Genomic DNA, 23,259 nt, shown 5'->3' with positions numbered 1-23,259 from the left:
TTTAAAATTAACCCATTGAAGTTTCTAGAAATTTATTTGTTATATTTATAAAGTAAACACAAGCTCTACTCTATAATTAATAATTTGATATGATTGATTACATGTATGTGACATATATATATTGCAAGTGATATGTGCACACTTCCCCGCCCATATATAGCCCACATATCAGATGTTAATGAGATGTTAATGTGTATTTGCTAAAATTCAGTTATATTGTTAAAAAAAATTAATCAATAAATATTAGTCCTTAATTTTTAAAATGAGAAATTTAAACTATCAATGTTTTCTCCTTCTCTTTTTTTTTTCTTTACAATTAAGTCAATATTATAATTCTTATTAAAGATTTTGTATTTATCGTCAAAATAATATATATTCATAAAATGTTTAACCTTTAAGTTATTTTTAAGTTGAAGTTCAACTCAAACTCAAATGTTAATATGATATAAAAGTTTATTGTAATAATTTATTGTTATTGTGCCACTAATTATGGTTGGATTATTGTTATTTGACGCATATATATTTTATTGTTATAAATTTCATACTTTGTTCACCAAATAAAATGAATGTATTATAGATCTCATATTGATGAGTTAGAAGTTTTGTATTTATTAGTAAAATAGTGTGTACACTTAAAAGATAATGTTTTACTTTTGACTAAAATTTTAAGTTAAGTTCAAACTCAAATAATAATATGAAACAAAAGTTTATGATATCAATTTGTTGTTATTGTGCTACTAAGTTGAGTGATATAATAAAAATAATATATATATATATATATATATATATATAAAAGGATTTTCATATTTTTTTAGAGTTAATTTAGTGTAATATCCAAATTTTGTGATAGATATACAAAAAATTTGATGCTCTTATTTAGAATGAAATAAAGTATGCTTGTTCCTGTGAAGAGACAAAAACAAAAGATGAACATATTGAAGAAAAAAATCCTTTTTCCCCTTCTCTCTCTCTCTAATATATATATATAATTTGTCTAGATCCCGCTGATGATGCGAGAATTTAATTTAGCTTGAAGTATGAATAATTTGTTATGATTCCATTATTTTACTATTTTTTTAAGAAAACCAGAGTAAGAATTAAAATTCTAGATTATTTGGTCATAAAAATTATAATATCATATCATAAGCCAATTATCTCAAAAATTAAATTATTAAATGAAAGTACAGAGATAATTTTATGAATAAAATGAAACAGATAGAATTACATGAGTGGACACGGAATTAGACTTTTTTATAGCCTGTTTATACTAAATTCTTATTGCTACACTTTGACGTTTAATGCAATTTTAAAAAAAAAGTTAAATTACCCTTTAATAAAATGCGTAATTGCGACGAAAGAAAGCTTCTCTAAATAGGCAGCTAGTTGTTTGCAAGGTAAAAATCAATAAAACCTGAAAGCTGTTTTTTTTTTTTTTTTTGAGTGCCCCTAAAAGCTATACTATATTAAAGTTAATCATCAAATAAATCGTTCAAAAAAAGGTTACTCATCAAAAGCTTTCGGCCAAAAACAAAAGCACCCCATTCCACACCAAGACGAGAAAGAGAATTACTTGCAATTTAGCATTTTGCCATAAGGTTACAGAAAGGAGCTTTACTCGCTCTAAACCATAATTCAACAAAAAAACAACTATAAAAATCAAAGGAATAATATATACAAATCATTATCAGTGTTTGCAAAACTTGAAATTCGAAAGTGAAATAATTATAGGATACTAAACCATTCTTTTTTTTTTTTTTTGTTACAGAGAGAAAAGAAACTAAGCCATTAGCTACTGTACAATAATATGCACAATTGAAGATATTGAACACGTGAAATTTTCTACAAAAATGAATCGGTAAGTCAAATTTTACAGTTTGTTTTCTTGGGTATAGACAATTAAGACTTCTCTTACAGGTTTACATAGTTTGTTTTATGGGGTTTAGTTTGGCTTCCCCAAGTGCTTCTTTATTCAAATAATCAATTCACAAATCTAGCATCATTTTATTGAAATTATGGATAATAATATTTCAGGTCGATCGTATAATATTCACATACAACGGTTTTTCTGCTTTGACCAGCCACCACGTGTTTGTAAAATATTACTAAGAGAATTCCAATTCAATTAAACGGGGGAGAAAAGTGAAACATTTTATTGCTGTATATAATTATTTGATCATTGATTTAGTTGAGCTTAGATAGAATGCCCCATCAACACTTAATGGCTGGCAACCTAACAAAGCCATCTAATAATTAACAGTGCAAAGCCGTGCATATATATGCCAGATCACATTAGTGCCACCAACCTATAACTTTTATGTATAGATCGATCACCCTCATCCATACGACTACTTTTTAATATTATCGCTTCTTAGCAGAACTATAACTCCTCTTTTCAATGCCATTTTTATGTCACAATCGACCCTTCAAAAAAGTGACACAGAGTTTCTTCCAAGCTTCCCTATCTGGCTCCCACAATGCAGCCCTGTCCCTTGCTTGCTTACCGAAAGCATCCTGACATTCAAAACATGACCCACTCTTAGCACTTAGCCAATAATATGTCACGTGGGACTTAATTTTATTGTGTATAACTTTTAGAAAAAATAGTATATGAAATAACAAATGTATAATGCTTTAGTACTCTCAATCAATTATAAATTATTATATATGCAAATTTATAAATTTAACTATTTTGAAAGTTATATGTAACTACTGGTTAAGTAAGTAATATCTAATTTTTAATAGAAGTGAGAGGAAGATGGACATACTATGATGTAATTGCGTTGAATGAGACGATCAATAAGGTGAAAAAGAATGTCTTTGGAGTACTCAGGGTGACCTTGGATTCCCATAATGTGATCTCCATACCTAAACATTTCAATTCCAGTCTTATCCGACCAAGCAATCACCTCTGCCTTGGCAGGTAGCTCTCGGATCTATTTTGATGATACAATGGAAAAATCATCATCGGTTAATTAATTATTAATCATGTTACGATATATAAAAAAAAATGTGAGGCAGTTATATATAACCATTTTTAATTAATTGAAATTAATAATATGATACACACCTCATCCCTGTGGCATTCGATAATGGAAAGCCTTGATGGAAGATCAAGAGAAATCAAAGCAAATGGCAAAGATGGTGACAGTGTTATGGTTCTGACACCAAGGTCCCATCCAGTAGGAGAACGAGTCACCTTCCCTCCCAATGCACGCCCAAGTATCTGATCAAAATAAACATCATCTTTAATTATTTTCATTATATACACGCACGCACCTAATTAATTAATTATGCGATGTATGCCATATCACATGGTAATCTTAAAATGATGCATGTGACAATCGCATCATAGTGGTCCACTGTTGAGTATGACACTTTTTTCAGAGAATTTGATGTTGCGAAAGGTGGTAAAACATTCTTCAAGAGAAATAAACAATAGTAAACCATTAATAAGAATAGAGATAAATAGAAACCGACAAGGCGACAACCGCTGCATCGTCACTATTTTTTATTCAAATTAACTCTTTCTTATTTTGGTCAAGTATAGATCAACTTTTATCAATTGGGACAGTTTTTAGTATACAAATTAAATCTTACATAGATGAGATATCGCCTAGTAAGGATGTGAAATGCAGGACAAAAGTGTTGTACAGATAAGATCTTTTGACATTATTTCAAGGCATATATGTACTGTACACCCTTTAAAAAAAGAGTCAGGAAGAATAATAAATATATAAATGTAATGAGTATAAGAAAAAGTTTGACATAAATATAAAATTTATAACTTGAAAAAAAAGGGTCAAAAGTCCAAGTCTAGTGCCGCAACGCGAATGATATAACTACTTGCAAATTAGCTAATTTCAAAGGGTGATTTCTTATGACTTATGGTATGGAAAACATGGACAAGTTGAAATTTTATTAATCGAATCTTTAAATATCAGGCTCAAGTATTTATACCAGCACAAATGCCTAAGGTGAGTGAGACCTAGCACTTTACAGTAACCATATGTTCAAATCGGTATATATGTTTAGCCCCCATATATATATATATATATTTCTCGTGGACCACTTGTACCGTAGGTTTAGCGCAATGTACGCACAGCTCAACAATCGAGAAATAAAAAATTAAAAAATGTTCATCCATTGCTTCCAATTTTCTAACTAATTAAACTTTCTTTATTATATAAAAAAACCAATTATATCGAGGCTAAAAATGACAAAATTAAACGTGTAACTAAAAAATGCTGGTGTTTGATGTAAGTCCACGATTGGACAAAAATAATGCAGGCCATGAAAAGTATTTTTCAAATACACAATTATGAACTTCAATACAAAATTAGAAAGAAATTATAAGATTATCTTGATAGAAATACTAAAAAAAAAGAGAAAAATTATGATAAAAAAAATGATTGTTTTGAGAATAGAAATACTATTGAGATCTTTTAACTTAAATTGAAACATGCAGGAAGAACGTACCTGGTGGCCGAAGCAAATTCCGAGGATTTTCTTGTTCATGGAATCGAGTTTGCGGAGCAAGTTGAGGAGATCATTCACCCATGTGTCGTTGCCATGTGCATCACTGCAACTCCCAGTGATCACAAAGCCATCATAGAGACCCAAGTCATCTTCATCAGGAAAATCCCCACACGCCACCTTGTACACGTCCCATGTCTCTCCCTCCTCCGCCAGCATTCTCACGAAAACTCCAGAATATCCTCCGTACACTTTCTTCACGTACTCTGAATCCTCTGCGCACATCAACACACCAAATCTCTTCTTCTCCATGTTTTCAGACTCTTCTTCTTCTTCTTCTGGGATATGATCTTTCTCTCTCTAAAAAGCTAGAGAGAGAAAATGAGGGAGTGTAGAGAGACAACTTGTTTTTGCACGAAACAGGTGAAGTGAGTTTGTGGGAACCAACAACAACTTGGGTGGGTTTTATAATAAAGGGAGGTGGGAGGTTACCACAGTGGCAACGTTTTTTGTGTCATGACGAGGTTGTCCTTCCTCTAATTTTGTCACAACAAAGTGACCCTTGGTTTTGACCAAAAAGTGGCTTTTGCAATTATATTCATTTTTCCTTAGCAAAACTGAGTTGCTAATGCTAAAATTAGGGAGAAAGATTTTTTCGTTTCATTAATATATAGAAAAATGAATGTACCCGGAATGTTGGCCTACGGGGTAAAATTCCTAATGAATGGGTTCATGAAAGTGATATGAATTAGTAACAATATTCCATGGTGCTAATGTGGAATTTGTTGTTAACTTAACTGGATGACGATCTGTTTCAACTTTAAGTAGTTACAAATCTTTCGGTTTTTGCCTTTTTATTATAATATACACTTGCATACTTATATAGGTTTTCATACTTCAAAAATAAATTATTACCTTAAATTTATTTTTGACCAATTAGGAAAAAAAATATTTTATATTTCAATTTAATATTTGTCATACCTCAGTGTAAGATTGAAATTAAGCGTAATTATTTAACACGTATTCAAATTAAAATCATGATATCATTTATTATTTATGTTTTTTTTTAAAATCAAATCATCATTTTCATTAACTAATAAAATTAAAAAAAAAAAACTTGTCAGCTGCGGCGATGCATGAACCGGTGGAGGTGAGGGCGGGGTACGAGATGCGGAGACTTTGAGGTCCCTGTTGAGGGTGTATCCCAGAAGCGCGTTGCATTGGATCGTGGATTTAGACAGCGGCTGGAGAGGAAGAGAGTGGCGTGGAAAACGTGATTTGGAAATAGAAAGAGTGAGTCAAGCTACTTCACTGACAGGGTGGGTAACTAAATAACGACATGACTCCATAAATAATTGACCAAGAAAAATAAATTTGAGATATTATTAATATAAAAATAATCTATTTTTTAAGTATGAAAAATATATTTAAATCTATAATTTATTATGATCTTGGGGATGCTCGCTGTGATATACATTTATTAATTAACAATCTCATTAGTATACGAAAGGCAGAACTTAAGGTAACGTTTTGGTTTTTAAAGATATATTTCTACTATAAATCAATAACGCAGAATTAGAGGAAGTTTGTAAAGCGTTAAAGCAAATGTACTTGTCTTTTTTCGTTTCTTTCTCATAAAACCTCACTCATCATTAAATGTTAATATGATGCTTTAGAAAATATGGATCTCTGTCCGTACCAAAAAAAAAAAGGATCTCTGCTACCTATAATTCATGATTATAGTTTTATTTTTTTTATTCGTATTCATGATGCTAGTTTATAATCATTCTATAAAAGGAGAGAATCTCATATTTATTAAAAAAAACAATAATTTATATTTATTGTATATTTCATTTTATACAGATACAAAAGAAATATGAAAATACTTTTTTATGATATTTGGATTCTATATTTGTAGGGATGACAGCTGATTTGACGACTACAAGTATTAATATAAAATAGATGAATTTAAAATTTTTAATACTCATCTTTGTACCTGTCCAATTTTATTAGGTTTGGGTATACTTGGAGATAATCTATTATGTTCTTTTTTTATACTTTTATTTTACTTACATATTTTTAAATAAGTTATATATTAAGTTTTAAACTATATTTTAATTCAAACAATATATAAATATAATGTATAAGAAATAAATTAAAGTTAAAAAAAATTAAGAATTCAATTATATTTTAGTTAAATGTATATTTTTAAGTTTGTTATTTAATTATTAATCTAATTGATTTATATTTTCAAAAATGTTAATAATAAAATTATATATATATATATATATATATTGTTAAAAAAAAATGTAATATGACGGGTACAAGTATGTGCATACTTTGATACTCATATCATTCTCACTTAAATATCTCATATAATATCTATACTTGTATTCATATTTTCCCTCAAAGTAATCTCGCATCAAAATCAAAATGGTGTATGTGAGTACGTATTTATTTGTCAAGCTTACCTATTTTTCTTGTGGATAATTAAGACATTTTTTAACGTGAATTAATTAATTTTACAAAAATAACGATTAGTATATTTATTAAATAAGACAAGATAGACTATTACTATTTTTTTATCATTTAGGAAACATACAACCTACACTCGAAGGTACCTACAAAAATCATGTTTAACAAAACATTAAGAGAATCTAGACAAGTATATGCAAAACTAAGGATTGGGGAGAGTGAGATCTCATCTTAAATAGATTATTAGTATAATAATTCATTAACAATCATTATTGAAACAAAATTTAACCGAATAGAAGTAATAATAAAAGCAAAAGTTTTGTAGTCCAAAGATTTAATATAATAGCATAAGTTTCTGTTATGTTTATATAAGTAAAAATAGTTTATTTAACAAAAGAATTTACATTCTATTTCCACCATATGCAAAATATTAAAAAAAAAACAAATAGTAAACATAAACATAAACATAAAAAAAAAATAATTAAAAGTGGCAATAAACGTGAAGATGTCCTAATGCAATTGTTTTCAGATTCCCGAATCCCTCCCGGGTTGAATTTGATACCATGGACAAGGGAGATTCAAGGGAGGCAGGCCCCCTCCTTCCAAAAAAAATACACTCTTTTTTAAAATTGTATAAAAATTCTGATTTTTATATATAAATATATAATAAATTATACTCGATTCTCCTCTCTTGAGTTTTTTTTTTTCAAATTATATATAACATTGTTGTTTTTTCTATTCATATTTCTTACACTAAAATCATTTATGTTTGAAACACTTACATCTTCTTATATGTTAACACTTAGCGAAATTACCAATTTCACTTTTCCTTTCTCATTTACTGTCAATTAAAATCTACACTTGACTTTCACAAGACTTGTTCTTTTTCATTCTCATCCCATTTGTCCTAATTTCTTCTGCTGGTACTGTTGTCGCTCTCTTCCCCTCTACTCCCTCCATGACTCCAACTTCTCCAACCCCAAACCTACTGACTACTCTGTTTTTTTCTCATCAAACATTGAAACACAAACAAATGTTTCAAATAAAAAAAAAAAATGAAATTAAGTTCAAGGTTCCTGATATCATCAACCCGTTTATACAAAATTTGTCCTTTTGATGATAGATGATCTTTGGTGTCTTTTCCTGGCATAATGATGTGATAAAGAATGTTGTGCAAAACTCTGCAAAGTTTTCATCAAATTAACTATTTAGTTTTGTCCGTTGTCAAATAAATTATCTTATATATATCGAATTACATTATCAAATTAATGTCAATGGCAGAACTTCATTCACATGCCTGAATCAGAAGGCTTTTGGGATACAAACAATGCCTTATCTTCACTGATAGATAGATAACTGCAGCTGGTGCCCCCAAAGTCACTGTATAGAACTAATTCAAGTGAAAGCATGTGTAGTTTTTAATTGATGCGGCAAGTTTTAATTGGTGGACACTAAGTGAGACATGAAGAGTGAGACGGGTGATTTTGTTTTTACACTTATATTCTCTTATATATTACACGCTAACACTGCCTACAAGGTTATTGTGATGGTTAAAAAATAGATCATGTTTGTATATAAAACCTCAAATGTGATTAGTTTAATTTGCTCATAAATATACAATAATAATTTATTATATATCTCGACTAAAAAAATCACATATTAGGTTTAAAGTTTATCTTATAGATATCTTTTATCTAATAAAATTATCCTATTAATATAGATATTAAGGGTTGATAATAAAAAAATAGATAGATTACGATATAAAATTATTTTAAAATATCTTCATTGACAGTGTTTATATGAGTGTTTAATTTGTAAACAATATTGTTTAATTTTTTTCTCCACGGGAGGAGATGACTTGACTTTGCTTAATAGATTAATATCATAAATAGAATGTTTTTTAAGTATTATAAGACCTGTAGAATTAAATTAATCACTCACTTCAATAACCTTTACATTTGAATGAATTTTCATGTAGAATGTTTAAATTTATATAAAATTCTAAGACTTACAAAATTATGATAAACAACTCATCTCAACAATTATGCACTGTATATATGTTTTTACACCATAGGCATTAATCTCAAAAATATAATGTTGGCCGACAAATAAGTTATTTGTTAGCCTAACATTATATTTTTAGAATTTTTAAAAATTATAAAACTAATTTAAAGAAAACAAGTTAAGGGACTATTAATATATTTTAGTCCTCCTTCACTTTATCTAGTGTTTCAAACCGTGGAAAGAAAGTAAAAAAAAGTCTCGTTTTATGTTCTTTTTGTTATCCTTTCTTCTAAACTTAGTTGTTTCAAATAGAGTGTTAGTGCAATAGTTTCTCTTTTGTTTTATGCTTTCTGTGATTCATAAAAAAAAAGGGTTAAACATTAGGTAGTTATGTGAAACAAATTACCTGATAATTTTATCAATTGGCAAAACCAGTTTAGTATTTTATGGGTTTAGAGTGGAACAATGTTTAAGGTCATCCGATATACAAATATTTTGAAATGTAAATATATTTGTCTAGGAATAATGACCAAGGAAATTGCTTCCTGGTCTGAAGGTGACCAAGGAAACAAGTCTGAAGGTGCAGGAAGCAATTGTCCCAAGTAAGATAGAGTATTTAGTGAGTTCATGGTCCACGCTCAGTTGCTTATGGTGATCGAGTTGGGCCTTAAACAGATACAAGATCGCTGATTGTTTGGCTAAAATGTTGGAAGTGATTATCCCTCCTTGTCTACAAGGAATTAGGGATGAGAGTAAGTAACTGATTTTAAGCATTTATGAGAGATACGTTTGATATCTTATATTTGAGTTTGTTTATGACTACCAAAAATCACTTTTGAAAACAATATATATCAGTTGTAGAAATTACTTTCCAGAATTTATATATGTTGTGTTGGAAAGTAATTTTCACAACTATATTTTAACAAGATACACATAATTCCAAAAATTAATTTCTAGAATTGATATATGTTGTTTTACAAAGTAAATTCTAGAACTATGTATTTGTTAAAACATGATTCCAAAAATTACTTTTCAGAATTGTCATATCTTGTTCTGAAAATTAATTTTCAGAACTGTATTTCAATAAATAAAAGGGTATAATTGGTAATAAAAAATATAAAGGGAAGGGAGAGGTATACTTAGCAAATATACGTATTTGATAATTGGACCCAACTACTATTCTCAGTCCAATGTCTTTTCTGTTTCTTTTTTTTGTAAGAAATAAAAAATATCAATTTAGACTATACAATCATATCTTTAAGATGATCAATATTATAATATTGTCACTTGACTACTGAAAAAAAGGTAATGTTCATTTTTAAAAAATAATGATCATTCAAATACGATTTGATATATAGTCTAAACATACAATCCTTATTCGGTATATATATATATATAATCCTTATTTTTCACATTAACTAATCAAGTACTAAAGTACTAAATGTGGATAGCTTTCCTAGCAAAATTTTGAACTTTGGTCTGTCACATGAGACACTAACATCTTTTGCTAGACCAATCCTCATTAATTAGTAATTATATTACTTATTTTAAATATTATTATGAATGCGAAATAAGAATAATAATATTATTCTTTAAAATTTAGTTTGTTCTTTTTCTATAGATACTTAAATGTTAGAATTGTCTTTATTAATATAATATCGTCAAAGGAAAATTAAACTGTTAATATAAATATTTAAGATTTATATTAATAATGTAATGCATATTTTGTACACTAACAAAATTAAATATATGATGTATTAGGCAATCATACAATTTTTTATGTTGGCAATTTAATTTGTTATACAAAAAAAAAATATCCATTAAGGTAAATTTATTTTATTTATAAAGATCGAATATATAAAAGATTTACAATAACTGGTATCACTGTTTAATTAACTGAGTTCAACTTGTGGGTCATTAAGGTAATCTAAAATCTAGAATTAATGTACAATTATGGCAGATTTATTGAAAGTAGCGGGCGACGGCGTGATTCCTTCTTTGCTTAATCTTTTTTATTAATTACCTCTTTGATCTGGAGTTGGAAATGGGAAGTATGGTCCAGAGGTAAGTATCGAACGTGTTTCATATGAGAATGGTTGTTGATTACGGTAAGTATCCCACTCATTCTCTTCAAATGGTGGTTGCCTCGTTGCCCTACTTTCCTCTACATTCGCCATTAAATGTTCCCATTCAATTGTGAAGTTACTTGTCTTATGAAACCATAAATGCATAAAATCCAATGATATACTGGTTGTTATTCGGTAAAGCTATGAATTTATGATTCGTTCACTCTCTGATTTTCTATATATGAAATGAAATTCATAAGATACTTACATGGAGTGTAATATGCTTCCTTTTCATTTTTTTAAGTGTTTCCTTATGAATTAAAGTAAAATTAATACTAAAATTGTGTATTTTTTTCTTTGTTGAAGATAATTTAGAAGAGGAAATCATGTCCTAGTGCAAGTAGGAAAATCTTTAATTCAGGTTTAGAGAGTGTTTATTAAAATACTTTTATTTATCTCACTCTAAAAAACGAATGAGGTATCGAATGTATGCTTTTTTTGTTAGATACAAATGTTTGTCTTATTTCATTCAAGTAGCTCTTTTGGATTAAATTATATATATAGTTAAGGAGAAACGTTCTCTTTTTTAAGAGATATATGGGGAAAATTGGCAATGTAAGAATGATTGTCCTGTCTTTGACCTCTAAGGTTTGCTTGCACATATATGATGAAACTCCTTGATATAACTCATTAGCTCAATATAATAAAGGTCTTCTTTTATATATATATATATATATATTAGAAGAAGACTCATTATTTCTTTAGGAATCTGATCAGCAATACAATGAGGTGCAGAAGTAAAAAATCGGGGACCAATTGCAGTCCTAGCTAGGTTATGAGTTACAAAATTTGTTTATCTCCTAACAGCACAAACTTTAAAGTTTAGTAGATAAAGAATCAAACTATAATGATTTCTATTAACACACGAAAACAGCTGCTGACAATACATCTTGAATGTCCATATCAATGAGAGCCAACGCCTCTCCTTCATTTACTTGCAACGAACACAAAATTACCCTTGTCATCCCTTAGGCAAAAACCCACACAAAGCAAAGACCAACATCTGCAATCCCACGTCATTGAAGGTTTTGCCTCTACACATTCACCAAAGAAAGTTTTTTTTTTCTTTTGATGTGTTGGAAAAACTTAGACTTTCTCGCTTAGTGAAGTTTAAGATAGACACTTAGTAATTTAAAATAGTAATGGGAGCTCACGATTATAATTCTCCGATATGGAGATTCTTCCACTATACAAAATGATAGTAGAGTTATAAGGATGTATTTATAAAATTGACTCACTTTATGGTGGCTCACTCAAGTTTGAGGATAGAGACTTTCCAAGTTATTTATCTTCTGTCTCAAAGAATCTCTCTAACTTTTTAGTTTTTTCACTCTAAGAAGTGGATTCACTTTTGTCTTGGATGGATAGGAATAAAGGCTCCTACCCTTATTTATACCACTTCACATCCACAATGAATGGTAGAGATTACTTGTATCATAGAATGCTCCACACATTCTAGGAGTCTCTACACTCTTCTCCTCTCTTTCATATTCTTTCATAGGGTTTCAGAAGGTTCCACACATCTCCATAATATTTTAGAGGTTTTCACATTCTTCCACAAGCTTCTAGAGAGTTATCCACTACTCTAGAGTTCTTTAGAACATTCTAGAAAATTCTACATTTTTCTAAAAAGTTCTAGAATTTTCTAAAACCTCTCCAATTAAGAAGGGATCCCAACACGGTGGAACTTCTAGTTTCCAGACCCTCATCCTTTTCCTTTGACACTTTAATTGATATGTCATGACCAACGTGTTAATGAAAAATTAAGCAATAAAAAGGTCAACGTGTTAATGAAAAATTAAGCAATAAAAAGGTCAACGTGTTAATGAAAAATTAAGCAATAAAAAGATCTTTTTATATAGTACTAGTATATATTACTTTCCAACCTTAATGCAAACAATAAAAAAAAATTTATTTAAATATAAGTAAATTTTAACTCCTTTAGTTCTATTTAATGATATCATCCCATAAATAGCTTGAATTTATTGTGATTCTAATTGCAATAAATCATTTTTATTTTTATATCAAATTTCAATAAAAAAAACTATTTTTAAATGTGATTAATAAAATTAAATAATATTGACTAATTTTCTAAATCAACGTAAAATTAATTATTTTTATTTATATTTAAGTCCCAAAGTAACTTGGAGTACTTGATAATTGGACTCAACTATATTATCAGCCTAATACTTTTTATTTGTGTTTCTTTTGTCATGAAAATTAAAAAACTAGATAATGTCATTTAAAATAAAAGTTGTTATTACACAATTCTATCAACTAGTCAAATATTATGATTAAATTTATAATCTCTACGGAAACTATATTTATAGTTTAAAGTATTTAATTTAAATAATTAATAAATATTAATTAACAAACAAAATCGTCGAGAGGTAAGTATCCAACGTGATTTATGTGAGAATGGTGGTTGGTTTCACGTTAGACGTACAAGTCTACTACATGCGGTGGTGAGTACTGCGATTCAGCGAGGGTTGGCATTCACTGATTCACTGTTCCATTATGGTTTTGTTCTAATCGTAGCGTTACTTAAAGCCACGAATTTATGATTCTTCATTCGCGTTTGTAGAGCTGTAGTCAAACAAATACTAATAATTAAATATTACTAGTATATTAAAGAATTAAAATTGAGTCAAAATTATAAAAAAGTTAAATTAAGTAAAATTTAATATAAAATAATTATATCATCTTTAAAATCTATTTTTATGATAAAAAATGTGTAATACTTTCCATATTTTTACTATTATTTTTTGAGTTTTACTTTATTTTATAGATCATGTAACAATTATATTTGAGTTTTAAGAGATCACTGTAAGTTGATAAATTCTTTTTATATCTAGGACTTTAACTTAAAAATTAGGATAATCTAATGTAAGTTGATTTACCCGTTAGGTAATTTCTTAGTTTTATTTTAATAATATTATTGTAATAAAAATTTAATTAGGTTTTTATAACTTTTAAAATATTTAAAATTGAGATAGTCTTTGGTTAAAAGTGTTAGTTTATCGTTACCGTCAGTTAGTACATGAGGGCAAAGGTTCGTAATTGTTGCTGTGATTCAGTTTCAGAAACAAATAAAATCCCCCCCTTTGGTTGAATTCCAACACCACAATTTCAACATTAATTTGCCTTCATCTTTCTCTATCTTAACCTTCACCTTGCAAAGTGTACCAAACCTCAAATGGATCATCAAAACAAACACGTAGCAGTCTTTGCTTTCCCCTTTGGCAGCCACCTTATGCCTCTCTTAAACCTTGTCCTCAAACTAGCTCATTCCCTTCCAAATTGTTCATTCTCATTCATTGGCACAGACAAATCCAATGCAATCCTTTTCCCAAAACCCCACATCCCAAATAACATCAAGGCCTATAGCATAAGCGATGGAATCCCAGAGGGTCACGTCCTAGGCAAAAACCCAACTGAAAAGTTGAATCTTTTTCTCCAAACTGGTCCTGAGAACTTGCACAAAGGTATAGAACTTGCGGAAGCAGAGACAAAGAAGAGAGTCACATGCATCGTTGCAGATGCTTTTGTAACCTCTTCTCTCTTTGTGGCTCAGACCCTCAATGTTCCTTGGATTGCACTTTGGCTTCCCAATTCATGCTCACTCTCTCTATATTTCTACACTGAATTGATACGTCAGCACTGTGCAAACCATGCTGGGAACACAACCTTGGATTTCCTTCCCGGGTTGTCGAAGCTGCGTGTTGAAGACATGCCACAGGATCTGCTCGATGTGGGAGAAAAAGAAACAGTTTTTGCAAGGGAACTAAATTCACTAGGTAAGGTGCTACCTCAAGCTAAGGTAGTAGTTATGAATTTCTTTGAGGAGTTGGAGCCACCTTTGTTTGTTCAAGACATGAGATCCAAGTTGCAATCTTTGCTTTATGTTGTTCCACTTCCTTCCACGTTATTGCCACCATCTGACACAGATTCAAGTGGATGCTTGTCATGGTTGGATACGAAGAATTCTAAATCAGTGGCTTATGTTTGCTTTGGGACTGTGGTGGCACCTCCTCCACACGAGCTTGTGGCAGTGGCAGAGGCACTCGAAGAAAGTGGATTTCCATTTCTTTGGTCACTGAAGGAAGGTCTAATTGGTCTTTTGCCAAATGGATTTGTTGAGAGAACCAAAAAGCATGGGAAAATAGTGTCTTGGGCTCCACAGACACAAGTTTTGGCACATGATTCTGTAGGAGTCTTTGTGACTCACTGTGGAGCTAACTCTGTTATTGAGAGTGTTTCCAGTGGTGTTCCTATGATCTGCAAGCCATTCTTTGGGGATCAAGTTGTGGCTGCAAGAGTGATAGAAGATGTTTGGGAGATTGGTGTCATAATGGAAGGTAAGGTGTTCACAAAAAATGGATTGGTGAAAAGCTTGGATTTGATTTTGGTGCATCAAGAGGGGAAGAAGATTAGAGACAATGCTCTTAAGGTGAAGAAGACTGTGGAAGATGCAGGTAGGCCTGAGGGGCAAGCTGCACAGGATTTCGACACTCTGGTGGAAGTAATTTCTAGATCTTAAAAATATTTTTTTACGTGGGTTATTTTATTTCAAAAATATTAAAATGATGTATAACTTGAATAAATTATCGGGTAAGTTGTTATTGTAGTTAACTTTTATGTTTTGTGTGTGTGTGTGTGTGTTTTTTCACATGAATATCAATGGAATGATTCGATTAGTTCCCTAACAAGAACCTAAAATAAGTCGGCCATTTGTATATATATAGATAAACAAATATAAAATTGATCAAGTATAATACAAATAGTTAAATTAATTTATTTAAAGTAATATTATCATAAATTTAAATTTTATTCAAAAAATACTCATAGAATTAATTAGTTTAATTAGTAGTGATTAAATATAATGACACTATTCATTGATCGAGAAATAATTTTTTAACAAATAAGTAATCCATTTGAAATATAAAAAGAAAAAAAGAAAAAGGATTCATGCTTATTAAAAAAAATAAACTAATATCATTTAATTTTAATAGTCTTGATAAAAAAAATTAGTTCCTAAATTCCATTTAAATTTAATTGTATAGGAAAAAAAAAGGTTGATGGAAATAAAACTTTACTTAAATGAAGGAATTTTGGAGGTGTTGCCATTAAATAGGAGGAAGTTGCTTAAATTTTGTATATATTTTAGTTCATGACATGCTTTTTTTCTTGTATTTTAGTCCAAATGGAGTATTAAATATTTAAACAAGTAATTTTGTTATAAAGATAATTTAACTTAATTGGTTGAATAAAATGTATAAATAAGATTATATAAATCCTTTAATAGTGTTTTTAATTTATATGAATAAAAAATGAGTAATTTCATTAAACTTGGTAAGGTTACAAGTATGTTTGAATTAACTTATTTCATACTACAACTAATTTTTAAATATTAAAGTATAATTTTACAAAATTATGAATTAAAACATAAAGCAAATATTTTTTTTACTTAGTAAAAATATCATTTGCTATTTTTTTTTTAAAAAAACTCATTATTATTATTATTATTATTATTATTATTTAACGAATGCAAAAATACATACCTATCTAGAAGACTAGAACATTGGACCCATTTCTTACGTAGACATAAAAGGTATGTGTTGAATCTAGCAGCAGCTAGGTGTTGCGCATTTGATTAAATTGATGGCTTTGGAAGTGGCTACAACTAACTAGAATACAACGCTAGGAACTCGACACGCCTTTAATGAACAAAATGAATTTACTCTTTTTGGTACCACTTTGGAAACAGTCTGAAAATTAAGTGGAGAGAGTGGATCCACCACGACTAATTTCCTTGCTTATATGATGAGAAGAGATATACGCTTGAAATTTGTAAACGATCGTCATTTTTCTAAACTAACCCTTTTTTGTCCTAAAGGCAACGTGGATACCCAATATAACCAATTATTTATCTTAATTTCATTCATTCTATTTATTTCCTCATTGCCCCAGTGTTAATCTCGTGATCACCTATACAAATAAGATCCTTCAATATATCTTTCCTTATTTATCATCATAAATAGTATGGTCTAGAGATAACTATATTTTCAAATATGCTATTAAAGATTTGATTTTCAAATTTGTGTATATGAAATAAGATATATGAAGAAAAATTAGTCTCTTACATGAACCTGGGTACATGAAAAGATTAATCTTTGTCTAGCCTAGGATACCAACACAAGAAATCTCTGTCTACATTTGCCTTCTACTGATTTTATTGATCTTTCTCCACTCAGTTTTACCTCAACAATTATATGTCAAACTCAATGGAAAATAAACATGTAGCAGTCTTTCCTTTCTCCTTTGGCACCCATGTTATGTCTCTCTTCAACCTTGTCCTCAAAGTAGCTCACGCTGCTCCAAATTGCTCATTCTCATTCATGTGAGCATGTGGAACCAGGATAAAAATGACGTAAACAAGAACTAAATTGAGAGTGTAAAATATAAATGAGAAGAAGTCATTTCTTTTCACTTCAAAGCACTTTCTAAATTAAAATATATAAGTATGTGACAATTTTCATCTTATAAGAATAAGTCATGTCTTAGCTTAAAATCTGAATGTTACCCTTATCAATAAACATGCAGAGTCATTGTGATCTGTTGTGACTTGTGACAGAGAAAAAAAAACCTACGCATTATAGATTTTGTTGAGATTAAAATGAGAATGTGACTGTGAGGGAAGCAATTGAGCAATGAACAGAGGAGGCTTAGGTGATTATTATGTTGTAGCTGAAAGCAGCAAAAAGAAGAAGATTAGAAACAAAGTGTGGGGTAGAATCTAAAACCCAAAAGACGAAATCAAAGCAAGATGTGAAGTTCGTTGCTGTTGATCGACTGAGGTTTGAGAACCTTTTGAAGCGCAACAGGTTCAAGAAGGAGATAAGGAGGAAGGAGAGGATAAGAATTCGGAGAAGAGATAGGGGTAGAGATGGAAAAGTAAAAAAAAAGAAAAAAGAAAGGAAACAAATCTAGTCGTTAATTAATAAATCCAACGGTTATGAATTAGTTAGTAAAAATCCAAGATTGCATATCACATTTTAGTCGTACTTTTTCCAGATGAACGGTAGAATAAATTTATTTACAAATTCAAATTCAAAAGATAAAATTTTAATTTTTTATCTTTTAAAAATTACACTGTCACATTCTTACAAATTTAAAATTGAAATTAAGTATTTATTTATTTTATTTTTTCTCAATATAAGTTTTGTACTATGTATTGTAGTTAAATCTAAAAACTAATTTGTTAACCATGTTATTAGTTTTAGACAAAACTTAGATATACAATTCCTTATTCCCGAGAAAAAAAATACACCAAAAAAAATACAATTCCTTGAATATTTTTGGTATTACTCCAATTAGAATTAAAATTTCATCTTAATAATTTATCTATCTTTTAATGGACATCTCACATCTTTATCATACAAATTATCTGTTATCAAGATGAAATTCTACTTCTTATAGAAAAGCAACACTAATTACACTTAAAAGAACTTTATCTAGTTTCTTTTTCCTTTCATAAATCAAATTTTGTAGTCGTAATTACCGATATTTTTATTTATACCAATAAAAATTATACTTAATATGTTAATTTTATATACGTTATATAAAGAAAATCAATTTAAATCATAAATTAAGTTTAAAAGATAATATAAATATAAAAAATTAATAAAAATATACAACAAATGTAAAAATATTGTATATTATTGTTAAGTTATAAAATATAACATATAATAAAATTATTTATTTTGTAATAGCTATTTTTAAAAATATATTCAAAATAATTTCTAATCCATTACCATTTTGAAAAAACAAATAAACTTGAATTAAAAGGCGTGGAATGAAATACGAGGAAATCAAATCCTTTTTTTTAATATTTTTCATGTAAAAAAAACAATAAAATGATAATTTGAAAAAACACTATTTTTTTTTAAAAAAAATATCGACTTTAATTTTGGAAAGAAAAACAAAAAATAAAGGAAAAAAAGAGAACAAATTATTTATTGAAAATTGTTAACAATATTTTCTAATTCACTTTTTAAATTTATTAATTTATCACAAATTCTAAAATAACGTAAATCTCGTTTTTTATTCAATAAATTTAATTATAATTTTTAATGAATTTGAATTAATAAAGGAAAGTGTGCAAGAAAAAAGAGAGTATATTTTTAAATTATTTCAATAATAAAAAAAATAAAGTTAGAAGGTGTCCATGTTAATTATTGGTAAGACTCCTCAAAATTTTTGCCTTTACTTACCTATGGAACTTCGAATTAGTGTAAGTTATTTTTTTTTCAAATGAACCAAAGGATTAAAATAATAAAAAATAAATCTTTGTTACCAAAATATGATTAAAGTATTGCGAGACCGTACTAAGTTGTGACTTGTCCCTTGGTTTTCCACTTTGCCAGCGCTTGACTTCCTCACGAAGACTTCCTTCCGTCTCTATCTTTATTTTACCGATTCATGTTCTTTCTCTGCTCCAACCTTTCTCATATTCTCTCTTTCTTCCTCTTCCTCTGTCCTAAGAAGAAAACACAACACCAACAATTGACTCTCACAAGCGATGTCTTCTCTCTGGTTCCTTAAACTGTCCCTCAAATGCCTTGATCACCTCGCATGGTATTTATGCAATGCATGCTTTTTCTTTATTGCTTCATTACTTTGATGATCACACATGAAAAACTTATCTTTCACTTTTTTTTTCTTCGTATTACTTGTTCAATGTTGTGAATGGTATCATACTATAAAGTAAAGTGGTTATTCTTGATCCCCCTGGACTCCATTTCAATGCTATTGCTTGCTAATCAACTGTTCTTTTTTTCTTTTTTTTTACAGGCCTCTTCTTGCTTTGGGGTATCCTCTGTAAGTTTCTAAGAGCTATTTATTCAATTGATGTTTTTGCTTCATTGGGTGTTTGGGGTGCTAAAAAGGTTGTTGCTTTTGTTTTGGGACGCTGCTTTTGTTGTTTGTGATCATGGTTTTCTGTGTTTTTAATTTAACAGATGTGCTTCCGTACAAGCAATTGAGACTGATTCCAATAAAGAAACTAGGGATTTGATCTCGTATTGGATACTTCTCTCGTTAATATACCTCTTTGAGTATGCATTTTCGAGGATTCTTCAATGGTAAGTCAATATTTCACCTTGTAATATGGTAAGATAATTTATTTTTCTTCTTTCCCAATAGTGGAATTGAAATTTTTTCTTTGACTGGGATTGAGGACCTGATTGAACTCTATGATCAATGTGGAAGGACCAATCAATGCACTTCCAATGTGTCATAGAAATTTTCTATTTTTTTAATATAGAATTATAGATATAGGGTATGGAATTCCTTCTAGGACTCTGTTTTCTTTTTCTTCATTGGTGTATTCTAAGGGTATTCCTAAATTGACGGCAGAAGATTAGTTCATTCAAGGCGTAGAGATTACCATAATGGGTTTTGCCTCTTCCAGGCTTTTGCTCCTTAAGAAATGAAATGTTGCTTCAAAAACCATTTATATTTTAGTTTACTCTCTCTGTTACTCCAAGAACATCGGTTCTGCAAATAGTAAGCAATTTGAGATCTGAGTTGGTTGATCCTAGAGTGCAATTTAGTCAAAGCAAATTTCTCTTCATTGCATTGAGCCATAACCATATTTATACTGTTTTTATCATCTAATGGCTCCTTATAGTTGGAATTGTATCAATGTGATTATTATATTAAATAAAGTTAGTTGTAGCAAATGGTTTTTATTTTCATATTCTTTTTGTAATCAATTCATAAATTTGGTTAATTTTTTCATTCCCATGTCCAACATCAGGTTCCAGTTTTGGCCTTACATTAAGCTTATGATCATCTTCTGCCTTGTCACGCCAGACTTTGGACGAGCTTCTTATGCCTATAATAACCTTATCCGCACTTGCATCTCCTTAAATCCACAAGCAATCATATGTAGGTTAAATAACTGGAGGAAGTTTTTTGTCAAGAAAGATGACTTTTTACTGCATGTAGAGAGATATCTAAACGAGAATGGAACTGAAGCCTTAGAGAAACTCATTGCTAGCAAGGTAAACATCTACATTGCTCTAAGTTTGTGTAGCCATAAGAAATGCCTGGCTTTGGAAATTGAAAATTGAAGCTAATTCTCCTTTTCTCCTAACGAAGAACACCAACCTATTGAAGAACACAACTTATAAACCTGATGCAGAAGCAACAAATGCAATTATAGCAACTGATAATAATGAAACGCAACAGGTGAAGTTTTTATCTTACTATTGCAGTTATGACATTAATATAATTGTTGTTACAAGTTCTTATATGACACCCATCATAGTCTTCTTGTGAAAGTGATTATTGAAAGAGCATCTTGTGCAGACAAATGAGACAAAACTCCAAACACAGCAAAAAACCATCAAAGATTTGGAGGTGATTGAGAAAAAAGAAATTCTTGCAGGCAAGCAAGTAAGATTTCTTATTATATTCACTCAAAATAGGAATCTCTCAAGGACAAGTTATAATTTTAGACTTGAGGCCATGCTAAGAGGTCATTGTTAAGGATTTTGGCTTATGAAGTACACTTGAATTATGTGGATATGGTCATCTTGATAATCATATTTGCTGGCGGTGATGAAATTAGGCATTTTCCTTTAACAATATTGTCATAATCTTATATTTAAATAACAGTTATCCATCTCTTTCTGTGTGTAACACTCGCTCCTCAGTCCTCACATAGTAAAAACATAGTGTCCCCGGACTTGAGAGTTGAGGGTATTTCTTTAAAATGCATGGATCAGTTATATTTTCTTTTGTTTTTCCTTCTACGTTTTCATTGATTATAATGTGATTATGATTGTTTCGTTCTTAACTCTGGATGTTTGAGTGCAGTGTGCTTTCTTTTATTCATTTTCTTTTTTTGGAAAGAAAAGGTAAATTATAGGAAACGAGTGGTGACAAATGTGAGCAACTTACAAATCATTCAACACTTTTGAAGTTGGTTGGTTATCTTTAGATAATGAAAGGATAATAATTTAGTTTAGCTTAATAATTTTTGCACCTCTTCTCAGAACTCAAAAGAGGTCAAGTTTGAATTATCCCTCCCTTAAATGCATGAGCAACTGTAGTGATATATGGAGTAATTTGTTTTCAGTAATACGTATTCTTCTAATCACATTGGATCTTCTTCTGGTTACAATAAGTACTTATAAATTCTAATCTATGCTAATCTTGAATGTTGCAGGATATTTCTGTTGTGCCTAACCTTGTGCCAAGTCAGAATGCTTCACCAGCCATGGTGGAAACTAAAATATTAGTGGGGAAAGACACAGCTAGTGGAGAGCTTCCCGAGAGTTCTACACATAAGGAAGTGCAGAAAGAGTGGACATGCGCTTTATGTCATGTAACGACATCTAGCGAGAAAACCTTGATTGACCACCTTCATGGGAGGAAACACAAGGCAACTTGTGAATCTCTGAAAGCACAAAATCAACCTGTGCCACATAAGGTGAAAAGTGATCAGTCCAAAGATGATTTGAAGCAAAAGAACGTTATCTATCAGATAAATTCCAAGACCAAGAGTGGAGAGAAGGTAGGAAAAGAAGCCATGGACCATAAGGTGCAGAAACTGCAAAAGAAACTATATGAACCTGCTGGGACGAGTAATTCCAAATTTCTGTGTGAAGTCTGTAATGTCTATTGCCCTTGCGAGATTGCTTTGGCCTCACACAAAAATGGGAAGAAGCATTTGGCTAAAATTAAAACTTCAATCTGAAGTGTATATTTGTAACAGGTATACGAGTTTACATTGAAATTTGGTAGGAAGTTTGGACATAGAGAATGCTTAATTTGGTATCTAGTTTGAAATTTTTTTTCACAAGTTCAGTGTACTTTTGCTGGAGATAGTGAATTATTGAGCACGTTCTCTACTTCCACACATACTTTGTTTTCTTTTTACTGGATGTTCGGTGTTCAACATTTTATCTTTTATTAACTCATTCATTTTTGCTTCACAAGGACATTGCAGTATATTTATTTAGGAGAAGTGATACACATACAATTTATATGACATCATTTATGATGTCTATCTCCCTTTACCCAAGTTACATTCAATTTTTCTTTCGCTATATTTTGTTATACAATTTGTTGCATAAGTATAATTTCTCTTTGTTTTAGTTTTTATTGCTGC

General features: G+C 29.8%; 3 protein-coding genes across 3 annotated transcripts; 2 read left to right on the top strand and 1 right to left on the bottom strand.

Moving 5' to 3' along the window:
- Positions 1–2,134: 2,134 nt before the first annotated feature.
- On the bottom strand, positions 2,135–5,109 carry LOC100813163 (gamma-glutamyl peptidase 5). The gene is made up of 4 exons (XM_014778725.3): positions 4,477–5,109; positions 3,068–3,223; positions 2,766–2,933; positions 2,135–2,511 (listed from the first exon to the last, which is right to left on the bottom strand). Exons 1-4 carry the CDS (start codon positions 4,783–4,785, stop codon positions 2,410–2,412), a joined length of 735 nt encoding a protein of 244 aa, XP_014634211.1. The 5' UTR covers positions 4,786–5,109; the 3' UTR covers positions 2,135–2,409.
- Positions 5,110–14,198: 9,089 nt separating this feature from the next.
- On the top strand, positions 14,199–15,784 carry UGT78K2 (UDP-glucose:flavonoid 3-O-glucosyltransferase). The gene has a single exon (NM_001253137.2). The coding sequence runs from the start codon at positions 14,275–14,277 to the stop codon at positions 15,616–15,618; it is 1,344 nt and encodes a 447-aa protein (NP_001240066.1). The 5' UTR covers positions 14,199–14,274; the 3' UTR covers positions 15,619–15,784.
- Positions 15,785–19,479: 3,695 nt separating this feature from the next.
- LOC100812073 (zinc finger protein 385B) lies at positions 19,480–23,005 on the top strand. The gene is made up of 7 exons (XM_003530963.5): positions 19,480–19,715; positions 19,932–19,958; positions 20,099–20,221; positions 20,899–21,145; positions 21,243–21,332; positions 21,453–21,539; positions 22,315–23,005. Exons 1-7 carry the CDS (start codon positions 19,660–19,662, stop codon positions 22,843–22,845), a joined length of 1,161 nt encoding a protein of 386 aa, XP_003531011.1. The 5' UTR covers positions 19,480–19,659; the 3' UTR covers positions 22,846–23,005.
- The last annotated feature ends 254 nt before the right edge of the window (positions 23,006–23,259 follow it).

Source organism: Glycine max, chromosome 8 (genome assembly GCF_000004515.6).
Source record: "Glycine max cultivar Williams 82 chromosome 8, Glycine_max_v4.0, whole genome shotgun sequence".
Lineage (NCBI taxonomy): Eukaryota > Viridiplantae > Streptophyta > Magnoliopsida > Fabales > Fabaceae > Glycine > Glycine max.
The sequence above is the reverse complement of the archived record's forward strand: the minus strand, read 5'-3'. Positions and strand labels throughout refer to the sequence as shown.

What these genes read in the sequence shown, in the direction of transcription:
- LOC100813163 (XM_014778725.3), bottom strand. Translation starts at nt 4,785, where the DNA reads ATGGAGAAGAAGAGATTTGGTGTGTTGATGTGCGCAGAGGATTCAGAG. An exon ending in TCGAATGCCACAGGGATGAG is followed by an intron (nt 2,934 to 3,067) that starts GTGTGTATCATA and finishes TCATCAAAATAG; the next exon opens with ATCCGAGAGCTACCTGCCAA. An exon ending in TTCAACGCAATTACATCATA is followed by an intron (nt 2,512 to 2,765) that starts GTATGTCCATCT and finishes TTTGAATGTCAG; the next exon opens with GATGCTTTCGGTAAGCAAGC.
- UGT78K2 (NM_001253137.2), top strand. Translation starts at nt 14,275, where the DNA reads ATGGATCATCAAAACAAACACGTAGCAGTCTTTGCTTTCCCCTTTGGC.
- LOC100812073 (XM_003530963.5), top strand. Translation starts at nt 19,660, where the DNA reads ATGTCTTCTCTCTGGTTCCTTAAACTGTCCCTCAAATGCCTTGATCAC. An exon ending in CTTGCTTTGGGGTATCCTCT is followed by an intron (nt 19,959 to 20,098) that starts GTAAGTTTCTAA and finishes TTAATTTAACAG; the next exon opens with ATGTGCTTCCGTACAAGCAA. An exon ending in ATAATAATGAAACGCAACAG is followed by an intron (nt 21,333 to 21,452) that starts GTGAAGTTTTTA and finishes CATCTTGTGCAG; the next exon opens with ACAAATGAGACAAAACTCCA.